At 36.2% G+C, this 27,610-nt stretch overlaps 1 protein-coding gene across 1 annotated transcript; it reads left to right on the top strand.

Moving 5' to 3' along the window:
• Positions 1 to 7,457: 7,457 nt before the first annotated feature.
• Positions 7,458 to 23,200, top strand: LOC149943249 (uncharacterized). Its single transcript, XM_090178737.1, has 2 exons — positions 7,458 to 8,083; positions 20,727 to 23,200. Exon 2 carries the CDS (start codon positions 20,777 to 20,779, stop codon positions 22,220 to 22,222), a length of 1,446 nt encoding a protein of 481 aa, XP_090034863.1. The 5' UTR covers positions 7,458 to 8,083; positions 20,727 to 20,776; the 3' UTR covers positions 22,223 to 23,200.
• The last annotated feature ends 4,410 nt before the right edge of the window (positions 23,201 to 27,610 follow it).

Raw genomic sequence — 27,610 nt, 5'->3', positions numbered from 1 at the left:
ATCTTACTTATGATATAATGCATATTCAAAAATTCGCGACCACCGAAACATCCTATATATTATTATTATTATATTAATTTCCCATATAATATAAAGTCAGTAGAATATTTCCTTGTTAGTTTTATTACATTATATATTATGTGTTCACATAAAGTTTCGTGTGAAATTATTCCCTTTTCACGTTCGATGTATTTTAGTTTCGACACTACTCCATTATTAACCAAAGATTCAGATTATAGTTACCAAATTTCGAAGCTAGTCAGATTCGAGAAAATTCATTTTCAAACTATTCAGGCAATCCATACTCATCATTTGAAGCAAAATTTCACAATACCAAAGAATTCACATTATACGAGTTATCCGTTGTCGTTTCTGTATACGGGCTAAATCTCTATAACTATTTCGAACTAGCAGGCTAATTTACCTCCATTTTAAGCCCAAAATGTAGAAATATTTTCACGTGGAAAATTAATTTTGAAAATCGGACAATATCATGATAAAACGTTTGCCAAAGAAAACCAATATTTTAGCGCTTGCCTATACTCAGTTGCAACCTTAGAAAGAGGAAATTCTAATACAGGAAGTGGAGGGATATTATCACGCATTTCCGGTAATCCGTTGGCCTGGGAATTCCCAATTTGTGGAGAATTACGGTGATATCTATATGAGTGTAACCACGCGCTGGATAAGATCCTATGGGTCCGATTTCAAACGATAAATAATATTCGACAAGTTTGATTACGGTTGTGAAACTAAAAATTAATTAATTTTAATAATTAATATTATTTACTTAAAAATATTTATATTCAGTAAAGGCCTGGAAAGAAACGAATTACGAGGAAAACATTTAAACAATCGAAGAAATATTTTTAAATTAACACATTATATAAAAGTATATTTTATTGTTAGTTAATTTAAAGAATATGTCCACTCCAAATTTGCAAAATATCAATTATTTAGTTTTAATCTTCTTAAAGGGAATATGAACTAAATAAAAGAAATCATCAGCTAACACGCGATACGATGTGTTTTTAACGTAACTAGAGCGAATCATCCCAGCTGCTGTTAAACCTGGTGGCATAAATGTGAAATTCGTTGATTCACCGTAATCGTGCAACATTCAATTCAAAACAAAATTTTAATTTTAATCGAGGTTGGAAAACTGCGATGGATTTTAAATTCGGCAATCTGCGATAAAAATTTCGTTCTTTGGGTGTTTCAATCTTGATCGAAATTCGGGCTAAATTGTTTATTTATCACTTTTCAGGATAGGCAAGTTTTTAACAATGTTTTTTTTTTAAGAATTAGCAAGTTTTTAACAAATATTTTTTCAAGATTAGCAGGTTTTTGACAAGTTTTTATACACAAATGTTTTTTTTCTTCGGGATTAGCAAGTTTAGAACCAAATGTTACATTGCAGCATATGTAACATAATTACTCATAAGTATGCCACTAACGGTTTGTTTCATCACGAACCAGTAAAAAGGTGGACTACGTTAGATTTTAACCTTTTTATTCACCCTAGTAATTTTGGGAGTCACACTATTGGCTACTAACATATGTATTTAAGCCAATGGAAAACCTCTAAATTGAGAAGGAATTTTTTGTGTCGGAGTTTTAGTCAGCCCAATGTAGCTTTATTGAAATTTATAAACTCGCTCGGTTTGTGCGGATGAAGTTAAATAATGAGTAGTTTAGAAAAATAAAAGGTTGCGGAAAATGACCAATACGGTTCGGTTCAGTGATCGCTTTCCCAAATGGAACAAGTCGTCGAAGTGAGTTATCCCACCAGCGTTATTAAAACCCATACCAAGCCTAGAAGAGGTAGGCCTAGGCTCAAAAGAATCTGCAAAGACTCCAACCTTGTAGATGCCCCAGAAAAGCTCAACCTGAATTTCAACTATTTTTTCAAATAAACCCGCTTCTTTTATTTGACAATGCAAATTTATTTTAGAACCATAGTCTCCCAAAACTTCATTAATTTGCATATTAATTGCATTAATAGTAGTTGACAGTATAATTATTGTAGTTCATTTTAGCTCCTAAGCCTTGGTTGTTCAAAACGATTTGTTTACTAAACTAATGGCCGTCGGTTTATCAGACGTAGAGCTAATTGTGCGACGGCATAATCGGCATTTATGACGTCAAATATTACGCAGGGTACGGATGACGCAATATCTGTGAAACAAACCGTTAGTGAAGAAATAGAGCCAGTGGCACACTTATGAGTAATTATGTTACATATGATTGCAGGGTTGGAAAATTTAGAACAAATTGTTATTTTTCAAGGTTGCGAAGATTGGAACAAAATGTTATTTTTCAGGTAAGTTATAACAAAATGTGGAGAATCTAAAATATTTAAAAAGGAGGGAGATGAACCAAGAAAATAATTTGGCAAGTCGGGGGACATAACGTCCACAAGACCTCGATGGGAATCAGCAGTTGACTATGATTTACCATCTGCTTTTTGGGTATTTCATCCGAGGGTCATTGAGGGTGGACGAGGGTAGGGCGCCCGGGGGGGGGGGTTAAGAACGGGGGAAGCCAGTTAGATATTTCGGAACTGGGGGCTTCGGGGCGAGAAATTCTCAAGAGGCAGCCTGGACAGCGGCCCTACCTCTCCGGGGCTGGAAGGGTTAAAGGTTTTTGACGGATTGTAGATGCGGGGGGTTGCGGCCCTGGGCTGCAGAGCGAAGGGAGGAGGGGGGGGGGGGTGTGACGAGCGAGTTGCGACTTCGATCCCGAGAAGAAAAGGGGTATTACGGCGCGTTGGTCATCGCATTCAACCCTTCTGGACCCCGGAATATACTTATATACGCAATGCTAGTATCGTGTAACCCTTTCCCCGCCGCCCCCCCTCACTTCAATCTCCCCACCCCGTGGTTCGTTTGGAAGGCCACGAAGCAGTTCCCAGACTCTGGAACTTGTCCGCTGGCGCTGCTAATATTGGCGGCAGAAACTTCCAATTTATCCGCTTTCGGCTTTTCCATTACTGGTCAGAGGAAACGCTTCTTCGCCCGGATGTTTCGAGGGGTCGTCCACAAAAGTGTCTTGCAACGCGAAATTTCATCAACGCTCTGTAAGGTCTGTAGGAGATTATTCTAAACAAATACATTAATTTATTTTTCCACTAGTGACTAATAATTTTCAGTTTCCACTACCGATTATAATAATTTCCAATTTCCACTAGCGATTGTAATAATTTTCAGTTTCCACTAGCGATTATAATAATTTTCAGTTTCACAAGCGATTATAATAATTTTCAGTTTCCACGTTAAGCGCTTGTAATAATTTTCAGTTTCCACAAACGATTACAATAATTATCAATTTCCACTAGCGATTTAAATAATTTTCAGTTAACACTAACGACTGCAATAATTTTCAGTTTCCATTAGCGACTGTAATAATTTTCAGATTCCATTAGCGACTGTAATAATTTTCAGATTCCATTAGCGACTGTAATAATTTTCAATTTCCACTAGCAACTGTAATTATGCATTTTTCTTTAATGTCACAAAACGTTTGCAATTCCCAAAGTTGAAGTGACGAGCCGTTACGTGAGCAAGTGGAATCTAAGCATTTTGAGAAATTTGGACGCTTACGTCCGGCCTCCTCGAGTTCAGTGGAAAACTTTGGTAAATCTGTTGTCGTAGTATAGCGAGGGTGGTTGCAGATATTAAATATGTGTTTCTATAAAATAAAACAAAAAAATTAGAAGTATAAAATGTTTTTATTCGCGTCACGAGCGCAAGTTATTTAAGTGCTTTACTTGCACGCGGGTTTCAGATTCCGAAGGGTCTCGCGACGGCAGCGCGTGCTCTCTACCTTCAAGAGCTACGGCTAAGTGACGTAGACAAAACAGTGGCACATGATCTCCCGCATTTTATAGAAACACCTATTATGTTACTGCCTCTATGTAAAACAATTCAATATGCATACGAACCACACAATATGTGGACCAAAAAATTTTAAATTCTTATAATCCTTGCGCTATTAAAAAGGTCACCATGGAAACCAAATCTCGTGATCGCGAGCCACGGAGCTAAAGCGTAGATTTTATATGACGAGTTTTTCGTCACGGAGTTGAAAGTGACGTAATTTACGTCATATCCCTTGAACCAGGGGCGCGTCGAGTTATCGAGATCCAAATCTTACCGTAAGATTTTGTTCTTGCTAGACAATTTCTTAGTTAAAATAATTTCAAAAAAGTGTCAAGTTGTCTATCAATTTTCTTCGATAAGCTGGATCTGTAAAATAAGTAATACAACTTTAAGCCTTTTGGAAATAATAGTTCGAAACGTTGCTTTAATTTAAAAAAAAAACGACAAAAACAATTGTTAATATATTTACCATTTACAAGTCGTTGGAATTCTCCGGCGGATACCTCAAAATTATAATTTATTCCCGTAATATCATCTTTAAAGAGCTACGCCAAATAATTCATTGGCATTCGACGCCATCTTGAATCTTGTTAAAAACTACCTCGAAAGCGATCTTGGGAATCTCGCAAGATTTGTGAGATCAAAAGTTCTTGTTTCCGGTTTTAAAAATCGTCAAGTTAGCAAGATCGCAAGAAATCTTGCATTTCTTGCAAGAAATCTTAATAACTTGCTGTTATGACGTACTTTTGAGTGATTTTTTTACAAATGGCCCAACTCCCCCATTTGAAATTCACCTTATATTTCTTTTTCCGTCGTAAAATATCCTACTGTCAGTCAAGTTTTCATACAATCTCATTTTTTTTTATTAATATTGTCTCGTTTGAATTTCAAATGACAGAAAACAAAATTTACATTTTGAAGTGTGTTTCAAAACATGAAACGTAAGATAAGTAAATATATATATATATATATATATATGTTTATATATATTTATCTTACGAAAAATAAATAATTTTACGTTTCATGTTTTCATATATATATATACACGATAGCGTATAATATATATATATATATATATATATATATATATATATATATATATATATATATATTATACGCTATCGTGTATAGTGTCCAAGCCGAAACAAGTAATGACGTCACCAATGGCACTCGAACATAAAGAACTAAAAGAACTAAATATATAAATGCTTTAGCATGTTCAAGGGCCTAAAACTGCTCACTACTTTAAGATACCCTTGAGTAAGTACCCAAGTAATATAACTACTTGGGGAAACTAAAAAATTTACAAAATAACAAAATTTCTGATTGGGTGAATAGGCCTAATATGACCAATTCACTCGATTTGGAAATATACGAGTTCTGGGGAAAACCAAATGATTTCGTAAAATGAAATACTGAACAAACATCAATTGTTTCCTTGTTTTCCAAACTTATCTAAAAATTATCGCGGTTTTTCGCGTTTTGAAATATGGAATCTTACGCAAATGGCAAATGCACCATTGAACATCGCTTTATGTAAAGAATGTAAACTAAATGTAAATAACGCGAGAAATCTTATCAAGAGACTGTACACAACAAAGACTATATATACGCTGCCAAGCGTATATATAGTCTTTGGTACACAATAAAGCTTCGTCTACCCTAACAATTTTAAGCTATACGTTTTCTATCGCTATAGAGTAATGGCACTGTGACGTCCTAGTACGTCACCCATGCTCTTTCCTATAGATAAAAAATTTGCGACCAAAATGGCGGCCATGGACAAAGCTACGGAGTGCTACTACTCTATAGCTAAATCTGTCTATAAAATTAAAACCATTGAATTCTTCTGCCTAAAATGAAAGTGGGCGCTATTCCTATTTCTTTCAAGCGGCGGTTTTCGGAAGCTCGCGTGTGGAACATGATGAAGCAGCAGGCCCCAAATGAGTACTTGAGCATCCCCAATCCGACTGACCCAAAAAAAATCGATTGTTCAATTACCGAAAGATATGATCTAAAATATTTGTATATTAATCAATAAGGAAAATTACTTTTACTAGAGAGGTATCAGTAAATATTTGAAACCATTTTACTTAAGTTTTTGAAAATTGCTTTCGCGCGTCCCACTGCACCAAAAAAACTTTTCAATTGTAGAAATATTGAACCAGCTTATCATGTTTTGACGGATATTTTAGGGCTACAACCGGATTAGTATATTTACTAATTTCATAGGTGGGGAGATAAAAATTACTCAAGGTATTGGCACCCCCAAAAATAATTTGAGCGCCCCCTAGTTTTGGCGGCTGTGTACGGGCCTGTGAAGCAGACGCTATTTTAATAGGGTTTCCGTGCATTTTTTTGTTCTAAATTATTTATTTAACATCGAAAATGTATGGCAACCGTGTTTTCCAGCGACTGATTAACAGGGTTGCCATATAGTTTCGATGTTAAATAAATAATTTAGAAGGAAAACATGCGTGACAACCCTGTTAAAATAGCGTCTGCTTCACAATGTTCCACACGCGATCTTCCGAAAACCGCCGCTTGAGGGAAATAGGAAAAAACTAAGTTTTTAGTTGATTGTAATATATTTATTTGCCTTATTATTTTAACAGTTTTTGTTTAATTTCTATAATAACCTCCTTCGAGGGATGTATGAAAGCTTAGTCAAATCGAGTAACATTATGGAACCATATTACTGAAGCTAATCCTAACTTTATTTAGAGCTCTAAATCCTATGCGCTGACACTCTCGCCCTGCTCCGACTTGAACCATCGTCCTTGGTAGTAGTGTATATCTACTTGGGCTTATTTAAACGCTAGGGGCTCACTGCAGATAACTAAATATTGATTACTCATAAACTGTAATTTTTTTGCTAATCGACATACTTATTGGAGTTATGTAACTTATGTTATAATTTTTGTCTCGGAAATATATAAATTAAACTTTTGATGTGGATGTCCATACAGTTTACATTTGAGTGATTGCTATTTTTAAAATTTCAAAATAAGATTTTCTAATTTCCCGCATTTTGACAAAACTCCAATTTCAGAATTGATCTTGAAATTATGACGTCATCGTCACTTTCTTCCTTCGAGACATGGCCGCCATCTTGTCTAAACGTTTCGTGAATACCACCTAGATATTAATATTTTCATGCGAGCATTTCAGATGACGTAAACACAATTTTTTCTTCATATTAAACAGAATCATTTGGAAACTGTCACGTGACCCATCCTCGAGATAACAGACCGTAACAGAGATCCGACCAATCAAATTCTGGAGAGTAGCACGCGAAATTGCTTAAATTCAGACGAGCGCCCGTTTAAGGTTTGTTTTAAATTCTGTAGGGTGGTTTGAAATTGGACAGGTTAAATCTGTAGTAGAAGCCGAGAATATTGTAGATATTTAAACGTAGCTTTAATTATTGTGCGCAAACTAAACTCTCGTACAAGTTCCCCCTGCACGTTTTGAAGAGGCAGCTCAACCCGTCTATTATCACCGGTATTTGTGTCTATTATCACCGGTATTTGTGTCTATTATCACCTGTATTTGTGTATCAATTGTCAGTCGTATAGGTTTTAGCGCAAAAACTTCGGACAATCAAAATATTTATCAAAAAGACGCAATATTTTATGTCGGATCCCCTCGTATCGCGAAACCATAAGCTCATTCGGTTGGCAATAGGGTCGGTAGTACTTCACCCCCCGCCCCTCTACTGCCGCAATCTTGTACCCAAAGAGTTGATAAAGAGGGGAAGAGAGAAACCTTGAAACGTGGCTCAGAAAATTTTCGAGCCCAAATTTTATCCCCGAGCAAGATCGCGCGGGCCTATCCCCTCGCCTGGGGAAAAAGATATCCCCCTTTTTTGTTCACTGGATCCCGGGGGGAAGGAAGGGGGCCTAACACCGCCAACATCACCTAACGTGAAGTTGGTTTGGCGATTTCATTGGCTGGTGATCAATTTTTCATCTACACCCACTGATTACGACAACGCGCGTTTCGTAGAGCGCAAAGGGTAAGTGCGTCCTTTCAATATAGCCTCCAAAGTGACGTGGTTTGCCAGTCGGAATTTCCTCGCAACACCGTAATAACATGGAAAGTTTTTAGCGGTACTGCCGCCGAGAGGTACGTTACAAGGATAAAAACATCGTGTCACGGAAGAGAAATAGACCAGTCTTCTTAATAAACTAATTTAAGAGGTATGTTTAAATCGATTAGCTTTTGATCTTAATTAAAAGTTAACTTACCCTTTTTTTAAATAACATAGGACAATTTGAATATCCGAGTGTTTCTTTTATTATAGATATGATTGCCTAACTTAGCGACTGAATTTTTAACCGGTAATTTATCTTTAGAAACCTTAATAAATAGTAATCTATAGTTATAATGAAATAAATTAATACACATAATAATTATATACATTTACAAATAAACCTTAATTGCTACTACTACCTTACGACCCTTTTATACAATTTGGAATATCATAGTAAAACAATGCCTAATTTAGCGACCGTGTTTTAAAGCGAATTTTTTAAGCAACCTTTTTTTTTAAATAGCTAAGAATCTATAATTATAATGAAAAATAATAATAATTATTATTATTATCGTAGAACTTAATTGCTATTACTATGGATGGCTAGAAATGTAAGCTTTTAGAGATAATAAGATTTTGCCAATTCTACCCAATTCAGGCGAGTCACTTGGCGATATGTTCTAAACAATAGAGAGGTAAAGCCCGCGATAGAAAACGTGTCAGGTGAACGCGTGTTGTAAACAGTTTGCGCCCAATTAAGTTAGCGACCACCGGGACCTGGTAAACTTTGTTAGCAACGAATACCAACTTAACTGGAACTTAATTTAACTTGGCCTAGAAGTTAACAGCAATTAACTTTCTGTGGCGTATTCATTATCTTCTACATTTAATTATTTTCAATTATTATTTAAATATTACAATTTCTCAATAATTTGCGAAAAAATACCACTTTTGCTCTCAGGTAGCGAGTTGGAATCTCACGCAAAAATATTTAATTAGATATAACTATCTTAACGTTGGATTTAAACGGAAGTCCGAGCGTAAAAGATGTCTGTTGTATAGCGACCTCCGTGTCAAAAATTGGTGAAACATTTCATAATATTGAAATGGACTGCTCACCTATATAGAGCATCCTGGATGTGTATTATTTGAACATTATTATTAGAAATTAGTCGATTTTTAAGTATAATGAAACAATACACTCGGCAATTATTAACGAGTTTAAAATAGGCGCTTAAATAAATCATCCTCCCAGGAAATCGCCCAGAAGTAATTTTTCCGAGAGCCAGGATACGCAAGATATGGTTTATATAGTGCTTGTGGAAATAATGGGAACTTTGCACCTGTAAACAGAAAGTCGTGTTTTTGCCAAGCCTTAATAAGTCAAAAAAGCTACCTGGTTAAAAGGGAACGTCACGGGGAATGCTTGTTGCAGCCGTAAAGGCGAAAAATTTCCAATATTTTAACATGCACTATATAAACAGTAACTTGCAGGTCCTGGCTCTCGGAAATATCACTTCTTGGCGATTTCCTGGGAGGATGATTTGTTGAAGCGTCTATTGGGAAACATTTCCGTCGAAAATCGTCGTGTCGTCAACAAACAGAACCTACAAACGGTGTAGTTTAACATAACACTACAGAAGTCAAGAGTAGACGACGTCAGGTTTTCACCATAGAAATAGATATAAAACTAGAACCATTGCGCTATCCGGTAATCTCAAGGAAGTCGGGCAAGCGAGAAGGCTGCATTGAGAGTGGAATCGCTACTAATCCAAGAAGGAGTGCGCCATCTATTAAAAAAATGTAAACTTTAATATTTTTTAAAATAGATGGCGTGCTCCTACAAAGAATGCTGGCGATTCCACTCTCATGGCAGCCTTCTAACTCGTACATCTCACCACAATCTAATCCTGCTTCTAGTCTCATTTCTATGGTTTTCACCGGGAATTTCCCCAATCCCCACTATTTAAACTCGTTAAGCCTTGGCGATTGTGTTGTAAACATATTTCAGTATCTTTTAAAAATCGACTAATTTCTAAAACATAATGTTCAAATAGCCTAAATTAATTGAACATTTGCTCAATTAGGACTCTTAATAATTCAGGAGGTATTATTTTGCAATTATTTATAATTTGTAATATTTCAATCAGTGGCTTAGCCAGGATTTTGTTTGGGGGGGGGTACACCATTGTAAAAAAAATTGTACGTACAACCATACGTTTCGGGGGGGGGCATGTCCCCCTGTGCCCCCTGGCTACGCCACTGATTTCAATAATTATTTCACCGACAATTGCTAAGGACAGTGACGGCGATCCCTAGGGAAAAACCAACGAGGGCAGAGCCCCCACAGAAATGAAATTTATAATCTCACTGCCTTTATTTGGGTCCGAATTCCGTCTTTTTACCGAAGTTATTTTGAGATTGCAGATGCGAGTAGCATTAAGATGATATAAGCGTAAAATTGATTTCGATAGATTCGTCCAAGCAGAAAATCGCCGCGTCGTGTACCCTATTTTAGCTAAAATACCTTCGTAAAGTATGTGGCCAAAAAAGCCACACAGGTATTTTTCGTATAAGATATAAGAAAGAACGCTTTTAAAAAAATATAGCAATACAAATTTAAGAGCTGTACATTTTCTTGCTTAAGTTTTAAGTATATGAATCTTTGGATAAAATAATAATGGCCCATGCCCCCACAGAAATGTTTTCCGATCGCCGCCGCTGGCTTTGCAAGTAGCTCCCGAGAGAAACGCCGCTAGAAGTCGATCGAGTACAGATACGTCATTTGAGCAACTGTCGGCTCGCTCATTGCCACCTGTATTATGAAAAGGCGCCTGTTATTAGAGATAGCCATTAATATATCCAATTTATCAAAAAAAAACTTTAGTGGAGAGACGTAGTGCCATCTATTAATGACAAAGGAAGCTAAAATTCAAAATAGTCAAATGATAACGTCGTCAGAGAGCCATCGCAGAGTATTATAATTATACAACTTCTACTTTATTTAATGGACTTTAACCCGTGTAAAAACTAACGTTTAAATGAGAAACGTATAGGAGTGTCGACCTAGCTTAATAGGAGCTTAAATAAAACATCTTCAAAGGAAATCGCTAAGCTAAGAATTAATATTTCTGAGAGCCAGGACCCGCAAGTTACGGTTTATATCGTGGTTTTTTAAATAATGGGAACTTCCCACCTATACGGTATGCAACATGTGTTTCTTTTTTATCAGGTATCTTTTTTGACATATAGGCCTTTATTAAAAGGTGGGTAAAAATGACGACCCTCCCAGCAAAATTTGAATTTATGTGAAAGACCAATAAGAAACTGCTATTTCGTTACACGACGTCTGAAACGCAGACGATTTTAAACCGGAAACACGAAACTACGCAAGACAGGAAATTCATTTTCATATAAATTCAAATATCGCTGCGAGGGTCGACATTTTTACCCACCTTTTAATAAAGGCCTATTAAGGCTTAGCAAAAACACGACGTTCTGTTTACAGGTGAAAAATTTCCATTATTTCAACAAACACTATATAAACTGTGACTTGCCGGTCTTGTCTCTCGGAAATATTACTTCTTGGCGATTTATGTTTTATTTGAGCGCCTATTGGGCACAGAAGGTTTACAGCACGCGAGGTCATAGGCTCTACCTCGGCAGAGCGTGGCGTCGCCATCTAGACTCGTTTCGGTCGCGAATCGAGAATAAGTGGAATGGTTAGCGGGAACAAAATACGCGAATAAGTACTAAAAAGCTAAATCCAAAACAAATTTGAAGCTATTAAAAAACTTACCAATAACTCGTACTAATAGGTCTTCGAACAAACGCGAATCTCGGACCACATAGGTTTTTCTTATTAACTTAAATTTATTTAGTCGACTTTCACATAATTCCACAAAATGACTCTTATAAACCCTAAATAAATACTCGATGAAGATTATTCTCGTTATTTCTATTTCCCAAAAGCAGCGGTTTTGGAAGCCTTTTAAATACTAGTGTTATTTAACAAGTTTTATTGGAAGTAATGCTTTAAATATCATATGACAGGGTTGCCACAGTACCTGGAGAACCTGAAATTCCTGCTCTCATATAGGGCACACTGGATGTATATTAGATTTACTGATATCAGAAGTTTCCTACACAGTACTGATGAGCCCCAAAAGGGCGAAACCGGTCTACGGTTGGAAACTGCCTGAAATTTAGACTTTTCATGAAGTCAGGAATATTTTTAAAATTAGTCTAAAAATCAGGAATATTTTTAAAATTAGTCTAAAAATCAGGAATATTTTAAAATTAGTCTAAAAATCAGGAATATTTTAAAATTAGTCTAAAAATCAGGAATATTTTAAAATTAGTCTAAAAATCCGGAATATTTTAAAATTAGTCTAAAAATCAGGAATATTTTAAAATTAGTCTAAAAATCAGGAATATTTTAAAATTAGTCTAAAAATCAGGAATATTTTAAAATTAGTCTAAAAATCAGGAATATTTTTGAATTAGTCTAAAAATCAGGAATATTTTAAAATTAGTCTAAATATCTGAATTTTAAAAATTAGTCTAAATATCTGAATTTTAAAAATTAGTCTAAATATCTGAATTTTAAAAATTAGTCTAAATATCTTAATTTCAAAAATTAGTCTAAAAATCTGAATTTCAAAAATTGTCTAAAAATCTGAATTTCAAAAATTGTCTAAAAATCTGAATTTCAAAAATTGTCTAAAAATCTGAATTTCAAAAATTGTCTAAAAATCTGAATTTCAAAAATTGTCTAAAAATCTGAATTTCAAAAATTGTCTAAAAATCTGAATTTCAAAAATTGTCTAAAAATCTGAATTTCAAAAATTGTCTAAAAATCTGAATTTCAAAAATTGTCTAAAAATCTGAATTTCAAAAATTGTCTAAAAATCTGAATTTCAAAAATTGTCTAAAAATCTGAATTTCAAAAATTGTCTAAAAATCTGAATTTCAAAAATTGTCTAAAAATCTGAATTTCAAAAATTGTCTAAATATCTGAATTTTAAAAATTAGTCTAAATATCAGGATTTAAAAAATTAGTCTAAATATCAGGATTTAAAAAATTAGTCTAAAAATCAGAATTTAAAAAATTAGTCTAAAAATCAGAATTTAAAAAATTAATCTGAATATCAGAATTTAAAAAATTAATCTGAATATCAGAATTTAAAAAATTAATCTGAATATCAGAATTTAAAAAATAATCTGAATTAAAAAAATTAGTCTAAAAATTAGAATTTTAAAAATTAGTCTAAATATCAGGGAATTATCTAAAAATTAGTCTAAAAATCAGGGAATTATCTAAAAATTAGTCTAAAAATCAGGGAATTATCTAAAAATTAGTCTAAAAATCTGGGAATTGTCTAAAAATCAGGAAAATGTCAGAATTTAATTTCGGTTGCAAATTGGAAATCTTTCTAATTTATTGATGAAAAAATAGGAAATTTTGGCACAAAATTAGTCGGGGAAAATCTGGAAAAGTCAGGGAATTTGAATGTGAAAAAAACTGTGGCAACCCGGTTTTAGAAGTATCCATCTAGGCCATAAAAAAGAAACATACATCTTCGCAGGCTCGACGCGGATTAACATTGGGCGGGAATTTCCCGTCAAACCACAAATGTGTACACCGCATCACGGCTCAAAATTTACCGCGCGTACTACTTTTCCTAACCATGAAAAATGTGAAAATACACTGCTAACTTGCTAAGGAATATTTATTAATCATTTTCCGTCTGTGATAGTTTTAGAATCCCGCTATACGATGAATTTCGCCCCGCACTAGGTTTTGGAACACTAGGTGTTTTCTTCCAAAACCTATTTTGAAAAATCAGTGAGAGCCTGGGAAGGTGCATGTTTCAATCTACTAACATCAGTAGCGTAAGGTGATTAATACAGCAATACATTTCTAATCATATGTAACATAATGACTAATAATAATTAATCGCGTAATTATTACTAACAGTCTCCTCATTTCTAGAGCTAAATTATTTTATGAATTTGAGATTTATAGGAATTTCATAGATTTAATTTAGATCGACTAATAATTTCCGAGTGTAAACTGTGTTATCGGAATGATGAAATTTATTTTTTTCTGACCAATTAGTGAAAAAGAAACCAACACAGACTACTAAATTTTTGAATTATGGATTGCTGATTCTTCTACTAATTCGTCTATGGCAATTTCTTGTAGAGCATACGCTACAAGTAATGTTTTTGAGTAATATCCACGGTTTACGGGTGGAATGTTTTTACTTTAACTGTAATTGTTGAATGTAAAAAACGCGTTTTCCTAGGGGTCCGACATTTGCTAATTTTGCGTACGGGGTTTTGAATCTTAAAAGTTATTTCAGAAATCAAACTGATTTTGAGATTGCAGAGCCCTGATTTTGAGATTTGAGAATTAATTTCAAGATTTTCAAGATTTCTAAAATAATTTTTCTCTAGAGTGTACGGGATTTGAATAAATGTTGACTTAAATCATGCCAGTTTTGATCATGGAAATTAGGAGAAATTCCCAATAAAAATTGGGCTGTTATTGTTTCGTCCATGGAAACTGACGTTTGTAGCGTATTTAAGAAATGAGCTGGCCCATCCGAAATATTTATTTCACATCGAATGTGTTTGAATAGACGCCTTAGACACCAAATATTTCGATACAATATCAATTCGAATAAACCTTGAGAATGTTGTCGAATATTCGATTTCCCTGATCAAATAATTTAACATTCGAAAAGGGGTTAAAATATTTGGTATTTCAAATATTTCGGAAAACTAGTCGAATAACCGGTGGGGTTTTTCTTGATGGTTGGGTTTCAAGACCATCATGGTGGGGTGGAGGTCTGCTTAGCACTTTCAGTCTTTCACCTCTCAGCAAGAGGAGCCGGGTTCGATCCCAATTTGTGGCACCGGATGAAAAATCTGAACAACTCCTGCGTTGAGTTTGCAAGTTATCTCCCCCACTATTTAAAGGGGTTTTCCGCCGAGTTCTTCGGTTTCCCCTTCCATAAAAACTTGTTGAGGTTAACAAGTTAGGGAGCTGTTGGTATGAAGCGAGGGGCAGGTCACTCCTTGATTAACGAAGCACCCCTCAAAAGATTAAATACGATTTAATCGTGATTATTTTGATTAAATTCAATTTAATCACGATTATGTTGATTAAATCACGATTAATAATGATTAAATGATTAAATCACGATTAATAATGATTAAATGATTAAATCTGATTAAAATGACTAAATCCTGATTGAATCGATTAAATCGTGATTAGTATGATAAAATCGCGATTAGAGGCAAACACAATTGCGATAGAACCATCAATATTAATAATTAATATTAAATTATCGTACTTTAGTTTTGATTTTAGTTATAAAATCTCGATTCAACCGATTTTATTGATTTAATCGTGAATAAAATGATTAAATCCTGATTAAAATGATTAAATTTAATTAAAATGATTAAATCCTGATTAAAATGATTAAATCTCGTTTAAATCGAGATTATATTTTCTAATCTTTATTAGATTTTTTAATCTTGATTTTACGCGTGACGTCATCATTCACGCGATAACCATTTCCCAATGAGTGACACTTATATTTGCAAGAGCAATATTTCTGTGGCCATTTTGGGCAAAAATTTGAAATAAAGGCGTAACAAAGTTTTATCATATTTTCCTGAAAATAACCCAATGAGACACGCGTCAACTTTCGGAGCACTCTGGGAGCCCTAAGATAAACGCCACGACACTCTAAAACCAAATACTTGGTATTCGATATATTTGGTATTCTTTTATCAGTTTTTCATTCAAACATATTTGAAATATTCGGTGTTTGCCGTGCGTAGAAAACCAATATTTGATATTGAATTAGGTTCCAAAGTATTGATAGTTCTTGTCGATTGATATATTATGAAATTTCTTACCCTATCGGTCTAGGAGATAAAAATTACCATTTTTTAGTCCCCCCCCCCCCCCCGAGGGATTTTGGTACTGAAATAATTTAGTAAACGCATCAAATAGCGAGTTTCTAAAACTATTACACGGGGTGACGGGGGAAAAATTCGTAAATATTCCTGCGCAGCGTAATATTAACATTGTACCTGGTTAGGAATAGTAATAGAGTTCGTAGTCAATCAGCAAAATTCGGGGAATTTTAAAATGGTTCCAAAAAGTCGGGGTAAAGTCAGGGAATTTGAATATGGGTCCAAATAGTCGGATTAAAGTCAGGGAATTTGAAAATGGGTCCAAAAAGTCGGGGTAAAGTCAGGGAATTTTAAAATGGTTTCAAAATGTCATGGGAAAGTCAGGGAACTGGAATTTTTTTTCAAAATGTCGGAGTAAAAGTCCAGGAATTTGAAAATGTTTCCAAAAAGTCGGGTTAAAGTCAGGGAATTTGAAAATGGGTCCAAAAAGTCAGGGTAAAGTCATAAAATTTTAAAATGGTTCCCAACAGTAACGAAAAGTCGAGGAATTTTAAATTTGTTCCAAATGCCAGGGGAAAGTCAGGGAATTTGAAAATGGTTCCAAAAAGTCGGGTTAAAGTCAGGGAATTTGAAAATGGTTACCAACAGTAAGGAAAAGTTGAGGAATTTTAAATTTGATCCAAAATGTCAGGGGAAAGTCAGGGAATTTGAAAATGGTTCCCAACAGTAAGGAAAAGTTGAGGAATTTTAAATTTGATCCAAAATGTCAGGGGAAAGTCAGGGAATTTGAAAATGGTTCCAAAAAGTCGGGGTAAAGTCAGGGAATTTGAATATGGGTCCAAATAGTCAGGGAATTTGAAAATGGGTCCAAAAAGTCAGGGTAAAGTCATAGAATTTTAAAATGGTTCCCAACAGTAAGGAAAAGTCGAGGAATTTTAAATTGGTTCCAAAATGTCAGGGGAAAGTCAGGGAATTTGAAAATAGTTCCAAAAAATCAGGGAATTTTAAAATGGCTCCTAAGGTCAGGGAATTTGAAAATAGTTCCAAAAAGTCACGGGAAAGTCAGGGAACTTGAAAATTGTTCCAAAACGTCGGGGTAAAAGTCAGGGAATTTGAAAATAGTTCCATAAAGTCATGGGAAAGTTAGGGAATTTGAGAATAGTTAAAAAAATCAGGGAATTTTAAAATAACCCCAAAGGTCAGAACTTGAAAATAGTTGCATAAAGTCATGTTAAAGTCAGGGAACTTGAAAATTGTTTCAAAAAGTCGGGGTAAAAGTCAGGGAATTTGAAAATGTTTCCAAAAAGTCGGGGTAAAGTCGGGGAATTTGAAAATGGTTAAAAAAAAAGTCGGGGTAAAGTCAGGGAATTTGAAAATAAGTCCAAAAAGTCGGGGTTAAGTCAGGGAATTTGAAAATGGTTTCAAAAAGTCAGGGTAAAGTCATAGAATTTTAATATGGTTCCCAACAGTACGGAAAAGTCGAGGAATTTTAAATGGGTTCCAAAATGTCAGGGGAAAGTCAGGGAATTTGAAAATAGTTTCAAAAAGTCATTGGAAAGTCAGGGAATTTGAAAATGGTTCCCAAAAATAGGGGAATTTTAAAATGGTTTCAAAAAGTCAGGGTAAAGTCATAGAATTTTAAAATGGTTCCCAACAGTACGAAAAAGTCGAGGAATTTTAAATTGGTTCCAAAATGTCAGGGGAAAGTCAGGGAATTTGAAAATAGTTCCAAAAAATCAGGGAATTTTAAAATGGCTCCTAAGGTCAGGGAATTTGAAAATAGTTCCAAAAAGTCACGGGAAAGTCAGGGAATTTGAAAATAGTTCCAAAAAGTCACGGGAAAGTCAGGGAACTTGAAAATTGTTCCAAAACGTCGGGGTAAAAGTCAGGGAATTTGAAAATAGTTCCATAAAGTCATGGGAAAGTTAGGGAATTTGAGAATAGTTAAAAAAAATCAGGGAATTTTAAAATAACCCCAAAGGTCAGAACTTGAAAATAGTTGCATAAAGTCATGTTAAAGTCAGGGAACTTGAAAATTGTTTCAAAAAGTCGGGGTAAAAGTCAGGGAATTTGAAAATGTTTCCAAAAAGTCGGGGTAAAGTCGGGGAATTTGAAAATGGTTAAAAAAAAAAGTCTGGGTAAAGTCAGGGAATTTGAAAATAAGTCCAAAAAGTCGGGGTTAAGTCAGGGAATTTGAAAATGGTTTCAAAAAGTCAGGGTAAAGTCATAGAATTTTAATATGGTTCCCAACAGTACGGAAAAGTCGAGGAATTTTAAATGGGTTCCAAAATGTCAGGGGAAAGTCAGGGAATTTGAAAATAGTTTCAAAAAGTCATTGGAAAGTCAGGGAATTTGAAAATGGTTCCCAAAAATAGGGGAATTTTAAAATGGTTTCAAAAAGTCAGGGTAAAGTCATAGAATTTTAAAATGGTTCCCAACAGTACGAAAAAGTCGAGGAATTTTAAATGGGTTCCAAAATGTCAGGGGAAAGTTAGGGAATTTGAAAATGTTTCCAAAAAGTCGGGGTAAAGTCAGGGAATTTGAAAATGGGTCCACCACCCTCCTAAGCATTGTAACCTGGCCACCTGTTTAAAAGGCTTATAAGTCGCTAGATGACTTGGGCCTAAGGTGGTGCCTTTGGTATTAGCCTAGCTGATTATTATTATTAAAAAAAGTCACGGGAAAGTCAGTGAATTTGAAAATGGCACCAAAAAGTCGCGAGAAAGTCGGGGAATTTGAAAATGGCCCCAAAAAGTCACGGGAAAGTCGGGGAATTTGAAAATGGTACCTCAAGCCATTCATTTATTCTACATAATTGGTCATAGAAAATTTTGAAAATTGGTCAGGGAAAATAATTCCGGCGGACATTTTGTACGAACCACCAGCAACACGAGTGGTAAACTACGACCCCGTGATGCGGTGTACACATCCGCGGTTGGCGAGAATTCGCAACCAACGGAATCTGCGTCCAGCCGGCGAAGATACTCGTTTCATTTTAAAGCCCTAGATGGATCCTTCTCTCGTAAGAGATAAATAGGCGGAACTATAAAGTCTAGGGGGGCTGAAAAGATGGTAGGCACGTGACTTTGTGGAGAACGGCAACGCCATCTATCCTAAGAATTACGAACTATTATTTATTTTATTTTGCTAATAGCGGTTTAAATTTTGATCGATTCATCTAAATTATCTAATTATTATTATTGTTTAGAACATTTTGTAATAGAAAAGTGGAAGTTAATTAGCTGTCTGCAGTATTTGGAAGGAATATTTTTTTCTTTACCGTCGCACGGCCAACTAGGAACACGAGTTACCGAATCGAAGTTGGCTGTGATATGGTAGTCACGTGATTTTGTTTTCCCATTTTAGCAAGTTGGTTAATACCAAATTTACTTTATAGTTTCGCCTATTATGGACGTCCATTTTCTTGGCACCTAGTTACAGGAAGAATAATTCCATATCCTTTTTGAATTTGGTAATTTCTAAATCTCCAGCCAAGAGGTTGATTTTTGAACATAGCTAAGGTAGCCTTTGTGAAGAGAATATTGTTTAAAATAATGTAGGATCATAAATGCTCCACCAATAAGTCTGCAGTGAGAAATAACTTTCCTCTTAAAAACTGCCCTCAAAGGCCGAGCTGGCTCTTCTTAATTTCCTCCATGATCCTCGTTGTTTCTCCATTCTTAACGATTGGCTGAAGGAGACAATATTGTTGGAGATGTCGATCCTCGGAACAGTTATATCGAAAGGGATACGTAATGTTATTGAACGCTGCCATCGCGAAATTGTCCTAGTAGACACGCCTATAATTGTTTAAAAAAATCGAATAGCTTTGAAAGCTTAGTAAATTAGTATTGAGCAGGAATCCATACCTCTACTTGGAATGCTTATCGCGGCAGATTTTCGTCTCGATGTGGCTAACGGTTTTTTTTGACGTCACTGTACCTAGGTTTACACTTACCCCTAAAATCGCTTCATATGACATAACTAGTTTTTAAAACGAACGTGAGAAATCGCTTCGTGTTGGTTCGGGAGCAACTCGTCCAAGTCGGTTCGCTTAAAATCGCTTTCAAAACGACAAGGCGGAGAAGTAAAATAGCTCGTATTTTCCAAAACAATGGGAATAAAATTTTAAATAATGTCAAATAATATTACTGTATGTATAGGAAACATGATTAACTAATTGTTTTGGGATATATTTTAGTATTTTAAAAAATTTGGTCATAATTTAAAATGGCGTTAAGCCTTGGCTATAAGCGAACCGAGGTGAAGCGATTTCGCACGTGTGAACCAAGAATTATAGTCGGCGGTCAAAACTGGCATTCAAACCGACCTAAACTCGGTTTTAAGCTCTAGTGGGACCGTGGCTTTCGTTAACTTAACAAACAACTACGTGAAAGGGGAGCGCGCAGAGGGGATTTTTTTCTCTCGCAGGCGGGGCCAAAGCCGTCAGAGTGATAATAATAATTATCATCTAGGCTAATACCCAAGTCATCAAGCGACTTTTAAAGCCATTAATTCAGGTGGCTGGGTTACAATGCGTTCCGAGGAGAGGTATGGATTCCTGTATTTAGTTAAAATATTAAATAATAATAATAATTAATTAATAATTTTCAAGGTTCCTATTAAATTGTTATGTAGTTGAAATATTAAATATTTTACGAATTATTGTGAATAATTATATTTAAAAGGCACCTTAAAAAATTATGGCGCCACCGAAGCTTTTCACTATCGTGAGATGACCAATATTTTTTGTATGGCGTTACTAGTACCGTTGGACTTAAGTGGTTCTGAGACCAAACTAATAACGGCTCAGTTGAGTTTACAACGCTAAATACGAATATAACCATGTAATTGAAGATTTTATTTAATTTCAGATGAAATCCATGAGCAACTAGAATTGGCATCGTGAACCCGAATTGTCGACATGGGTAACGACGACGAATACAGAGAGCGTTCTCCTTTGAACCGGGAAATAACCGTGTCCGCCATCTCTAGTCTTCTCCGTGCCAAACACTCGCCTTCGCACGACTCTCTGTACGTGTCGGGCCACGCGGGCAGGCGCTATTCGTACCCGGTTGCGCCAAACGTCAATGCCCAACCCGAAAACGTTGCCAATTATTTTTCGGGAAACTGCGATCAGCCTTTGGACTTCTCGAGGAAACGGAACGAGAGACCTCCTAGTCAGACTATATTTTCGACGCAAATTCTGTCGCCTCCTTCTCCCGCTCAACCGGAACCGCCGAGGCAAATACTCAATACGACGGATAAGTACCACCAACATCCCTCTTCTCCTTCCGAGCAGTCTGGCGACGACGCGTCCTTCCAGCACGGTTCCGAGCCCGACCAATCTCCGATTCAACGCCACTCAATGACCGATGTGCCTCTGCCTGGTATGCCTTGCGTGTCTCAACTGGGGGTTTTCGGCTTGCCCGCCTTGTACCGAGATTTCCGTCCGAACAATCAAGAGGGTCTTCTAGATCAGACTGCCTTAAATACCGCCGGTCTCCTAACAACCGTTCAATCGCTACCCATCTCCTCGAATCGGCCTTTAATAAATAGCGTGAGTCCACCGAGTCACGGCTCTCGGAAACCTCAAAAATACGCGCGTCCTTTTAAAGCTTACCCGCGAGATCCGCTGACGGCGGCCGTGTCCATGGGCTTGTATTCCAATTTCGCCTTACCATCGGCCATTCCTCTGTCACCGGAGACCATGACCACGCGCAACATACTTTCGTCCGTTACGGATCCCGCTTACTTGCATTTCAGGCAAACCATGTTAGAAAACAAGCGAATTGACGCGAAAAGGAAACACGTCGGACTGAAAAGTAACGGGAACGGTGACAATAGTCAACGTGACAATTCGGACGGAGATAGTAACGACGGCTGCAATATCAACGCCTTCGGGCCTCCGCCTCCTCAGGTGCTCATCAATTGCCCTCGAATGGCCGCTCCCGAAGACATCAGTAACGCGAGTAGCGAGGACAAAATGTGCAACACCGTCGGCACCAGCACGGGTTCACCGAGCGACGATGGAGGCCGCGACCCGAACCACGGGCACTCCGTCGGCGCCGTGGCAATGCAGGGCATCTCCGGACTGGGACATCAACTTTCCAACACTCTTTCGAACCGGAAACGAAATAGGTCCCTACCGGAAGAACTAAAAGACGAAGCCTATTGGGAGAGAAGAAGGAAGAACAACGAAGCCGCCAAGAGGTCCCGCGACGCCAGGAGGGCCAAAGAAGACGAGATCGCTATCCGGGCTGCCTACTTGGAAAGGGAGAACTTGAAGTTACGCGTTGAACTCGCCGCCTTAAGAAACGAAACTAACAAGCTTCGTTCTATGGTTCCTGTTCAGGTCTTCGGTAATTAAACGGACTCTTCTTAAACTTTTATCGCTTATAAATTCCGAGATACAATTTTAGTCGCTCATGGTACGACGGGTTATCATTTTTGTTTTAAAAGAGAATTTATTTTATAACACGCGTTTTTCATTCATCAAAGTGATTTTGATCTGGCAATGACAGACATAAATTTTAATGGCAGTTCTGTCACACAATACGGGTTTAAAATGTCTTTCAATCCCCGAGTGGATTCTACGTATTCTCACAACCGTTTTTGTAACGCTCAACTTGAAAGGCCAATAGTTTGATATTTTCTTGTGATTACGTACAAATGCTCAATGGCCAGATTTGTATCCAAAGATTCATTAATTTCTATCTTTATTAAATCAAAATTGTACATATAAAAAGTAGATATTTTTGATATATGGTATTTCGGGTGGACAAGGTTAGTTTGCTCCGAAGTATAAAGTATTTTTAATTATTTTTCTGTACCAAATATTTTGAATATAATATGAACTCTTTAACACCCGTTAAATTGCAACATAAGTGGTGTAGGGAAAACTACGTGTCAGAACCTGCTCAAACTGCACCGTCACATCGAATCTACTACCTTGGCGTTGTACGGCAACGCCACAGGCGGACTTTCTATGAACTAGATTATGTGATCTAGCAGATTCTGCCACTTAAGTTTTCTCACCGCCTCTTTTATTGCCCGTTAAAGAAACTATCGAAATCCTATATTTAAGAGATACTCAGTATATATAAGTTCCTTTTCTAATTTTAGTTGAATGCATTTTAAAATGTGTACTTTGTAACTTTTGTACGTAGCAATATATTTCAGAGGCTGTCAATTTACAATATTTAAAGAAAACGCACAAATTTTCTTTGTATTTTTTCTATCTGGGAAGGATCTACTTAAAAGAACTCGATGATCTCTTTAGACTACTTCCTTAAAGTTAGTGGTCTAGCGAATTCCTACAAAATGTATTTTCAAATAAACTATTTTTATAAAATGAACTAAACGGAAGTGTTGAATTCCTTTTACCGCTCCAAGTAATGTAATTTAATTAGCATTTTCAGTTTACACGTGAGAAGCTCATAAAATGCCGTATTTTCGTCTGCTAAGCAAAATCAGTGGTGGCACCAGGATTTGTTTTGTGGTTGGCGAATAGGTCGTAGTCCTCTATTTACAAATGTTTTCGTTTGTGCTATATTATTATCGTTGCAAATAGGCGCTTCAATAAAATATCTTTAAGGAAATTTCCGAGAGCTAGGACCTGCAAGTTACCGTTTATATAGTACTTGTTGAAATAACTTTTCACCCGTACGGTATGCAACTAGTATTTCCTTATAGCCAGGTAGCTTTTTTGATATATTAAGGCTTAGCGAATACACAACGTTCTGTTTACAGGTGAAAAGTTTCAATTATTTCAACAAACACTATATAAACAGTAATTAGAGACGTCACGTCTCTGATTTATATGGTTAAAATTGAAGGGAATAAGGTTATTGGTCAAGTCATGGACGAGCTACTACAACACTACCGGCAAAGTATGACTCGTGTATTGGAGGATTTTATCTTCACGTGTTAAAGTGCGTTTTCTGGGGCAAGTTACATGAGCTTTACGTCTCTAACTAAAAAAACGGAGGCATGTGGCAATTTCCGCGTCACGTGACATTGTATTTGCCCCTGATGTCGGAGCCAACGCGCCCTGGTGTAAAACCGCGAACTAACCCCATCTGAGCTGCTACGGAAAGTAGTCCGAAAAATGTCCTTCAATAGTTCGTCAATGATCAAATCCTTTATGCCCAAAGTTTGTAAGCCTTTGAAAATATATTATTTTTTCTTTCGAGTTGCTCGCTTTATTATTACAGTCAACATGACAACATCAATTCACAGAATGATGTAGGCAGTTTTATTTATTTCGGCTACATGAGACGCTACACGCAAGGAATAGGGAAAAACATCGACGCCGCAGCGCCACCGAGATTCGTTTGGTTGCGAAAGTAAACCCCAGCCAAGCCCAAACGATTTCTACTTAAAAGTATGAGGTGATCTCGGAGCTCGCGCCTAACTCAGGGCGTACAGCCATGGACTAATTAACACAGGAACACCTTGCACCCCGTTCCAGAATATTTGCTTCGGGCGATTGTTAAATGTGTGCTCTGGCGGTATATTTAAGAACTAACGGAAAACAAGGGTCAAACGGGGATGATAAAAGGGGGGGATGAACATAAAGCTAGTCCATGTGGCTACCACGTTGTGGCGCGTACAGTTTCGTTTTTCGGATTTAAATTAGCTAGAATTGTCCTTCTTAATTTGAACTAAATAGAAAATGAATTTTTCTTCATAAACTTATGAAGCGATGTTCATTTCTACACTTTAAAAAAGGAAAAAAAAAAGAATTGTCCATGGTACAGCTATGATAATTCCAATTTTATTCAAGCGCCGTGTTCTGGAGGTTTATAAGTGGACGATGGTGAAGCTAACGGTATTTTGAAAATTTCGAATTAAAGAGATGGATTTTTTTATTCAAAAGGTCCAGAGGTTAAATTATTATTAATCCAAGGATATTTCTTGGATAAATAATTGGAATATTATTAATCCAAGTATATGTTAACCAAATGGTTAACGACTAAAATGTTTGGTAAGTATTTGTTAATGTTGAACAATGTGTAATTTGCGATCTAGACGTTTCTGGGCTTTGTCATACTTGTGGTTTAAATTATGGTTTTCTAATGTACTACGAATAGAAAGTTGTACAAAAAAATTCATTATTTCTTTCAAGTAATGAACACGTGAAACATGCTGATGCATATCATATTTTGAAATAAACCAAGATTGATCAATTGTTCTTGAAATAATTCTGGTAATCCTCTTATTACCTTTGTGTACGTTAAATGCCAACTTTTCATTTAGTTTTTTAATTTTCAATTGCAGCCTTGTTATTTTAGATTTCTGTTTGCTTAGAGTTCTAAAGTTCTTAACTATGATGTTTCCTTTTTGTTCTTAAATCAGCTACTTGAACCATTTTGTTTGCCGTTGTTTTGTTTGACTTTGTCTCGATCTTAGTAGCCTGCTGAAATTCAATTGTAGGAATTTCCACTGATAAAGAAAATCATGTTAAAATTTAATAGAGTTGTTTCGAATGAAACTGTTTATAATCAAGTTCGATAGATATATTTTAGCTGGAACTTGCTGCAACTGAAACACAGCTCCTTTTTGTAGGCCTATTGTTGCGCTCTTCCACCATTTCTACAGACCGTTTACTAGATTCTCTGGAACCTTTACGTTTGAGCAACTAGCTAAGTTAAATATAATAAGCTAAATTAGCATTCCCTTTGAATTTTTTTTAAATTTAAATTAACTTATAAATAAACAATACTTAAAACTCAATTGCACTAGTTTTTCAAAAGTATGCAAAATATTCTTTCCGCAAAATAGCTCTTGGAAATGGCCAGTTCGCACTAGTTTTGCAAAAGTATACAAAATATTATTTCCGCAAAATAGGGCTTACCTCGCTTTTCAGCCGGAGTTTCATATCTCTATATCCTCAGTATCTCTGATATGGGGGTGTTGTAAGCCGAAAAAACCATTGAGTTGGGAATATTAATCTAGAGGTCGAATCAAAACGTCGGATTTCAGTATTTCGCGAAACAAGTTTAAAAAAAATAAGAATACTGCCGTCTGCTCGCAAATGACGAGAAAACTTTATCATTCTACCCGTGGCGCCGTCTATCTCTCAATGGTTCGTTCAAATAAGACGCGTTTTCTAGCAAAAAGATTTTTTTTCAAAAATAATGGATGGCGCCACGGGTCATATGATAACGTTTTCTCGTCATTTTAGAGGGGACGGCACATTCGTCATTTTCAAAAACTTGCTTCGCGGGGAGCAGATTTGATTGGATCTCTAGATTAATATTCCCAACTCAATGGAAAAAACTCATCACTCTCTCATGGACGAACTACTGAAGGACACTTCTCGGGCTGCCTTCTACCAAAGATAATTTTAACTCGTACCCTAGATTCGAATACTGAGAGCTTTCCCATTGACGGTTTTGCTACGAAGCGTTTACCCTTTTCCGGCACGTGACCTCAGAAAAATCGGGCTCCATCGGTTGCGGTAAGGCGCAAACCATGGAGCGAATTTTTTCTGAGTTCTGGCGGGAAGTGGGTAAACGCTATCGGCAACGTGCGAGAGAGTGATTTTGAATCTAGGATACGAGTTTAAATTATCTTTGCTTCTACCACGCTATCTCCAAAGTTTATATAATAATAATAATAATAATAATTTTATTTATCAGGAGAGAAAATGCTTATAGTACTATGCACTTATTGAGTCCCGAATACATACACAAGGATATACACGCATGAAGGAATAGTCCTTCATGATATACGTTAGTAAATCAAAAAAATGGAAACCCAAAAACAAGAAATAAAAAAGCAAAAAAAAATGAAAATAAAAATAAAATAAAACAAATGAAAAGAAAAATACTAAAGAAAAATACACAAGTGTTAAGCCCAGTTCACACTATACAATTAATTGGGCCACTTAAATGTATCCAACTAATTGTAAGCAAGAAAATTGTATAGTGTGAACAGAAAAAGGGGGGACCATTGTTACAATTTGTCTGTTCACACTATACAGTTTTTTTGCTTACAAATAGTTGGACACATTTAAGTGGCCCAATTAATTGTATAATGTGAACTGGGCTTTAGTACCAGCCACGAAACTTTGTCAAGACGCGACTTAAACGCATGAACAGACGAGTTGACCTTTACTATCGATGGCAGGTCATTCCAATGGTTAACTACCCTTTGTGTAAAAAAACATCTTTGAGAGAGGCTACCACATCTCTTTTTAAAGATTGTAGGAGCTTTACGCCCTGACCATTTAACATCAAAAAACGTTCAGTTGAGATGACATAATGACCATAAATAATTTTAAATGCTTCAATCAAATCAGTACGCAGTCTTCTGTCCTCGAGTGACAGAAGCCCCAAACGCTTAAGGCGAGTTGGGTATGGTAAGTTTCTCAAACCCGTGACAAGTTTCGTGGCTCGCCTCTGAACCCTCTCTAAATTGTCAATATCACACTAAAGGTGAGGGGACCAAATACTGGAGCAGTAGTCGAGATGAGGGCGTATATACGAACTGTAAAGAATTTTAAAGGACTTGACACTTAAGTGTGAAAAAGATTTACGTAACATATACAGTGCCCTCATCCCACGAGCGGCTGCAATACGACTGTGAGTGTCTCCCAACATATGACCAGAGAGCATAATTCCAAGGTCTCTTACTACAGAATGTGCCTCTATTATCCGTCCCCGCAACCTTTATTGGTGACATGGGTTCCTATCACCACAGTGTAAAACCATAGATTTAGTTGGATTAAAACTCGTGCAATTGGAAGACA

This window comes from Leiobunum rupestre, chromosome 6 (assembly GCF_980474605.1).
Source record: "Leiobunum rupestre chromosome 6, qqLeiRupe1.1.hap1, whole genome shotgun sequence".
Taxonomy (NCBI): domain Eukaryota; kingdom Metazoa; phylum Arthropoda; class Arachnida; order Opiliones; family Sclerosomatidae; genus Leiobunum; species Leiobunum rupestre.
The sequence above is the reverse complement of the archived record's forward strand: the minus strand, read 5'-3'. Positions and strand labels throughout refer to the sequence as shown.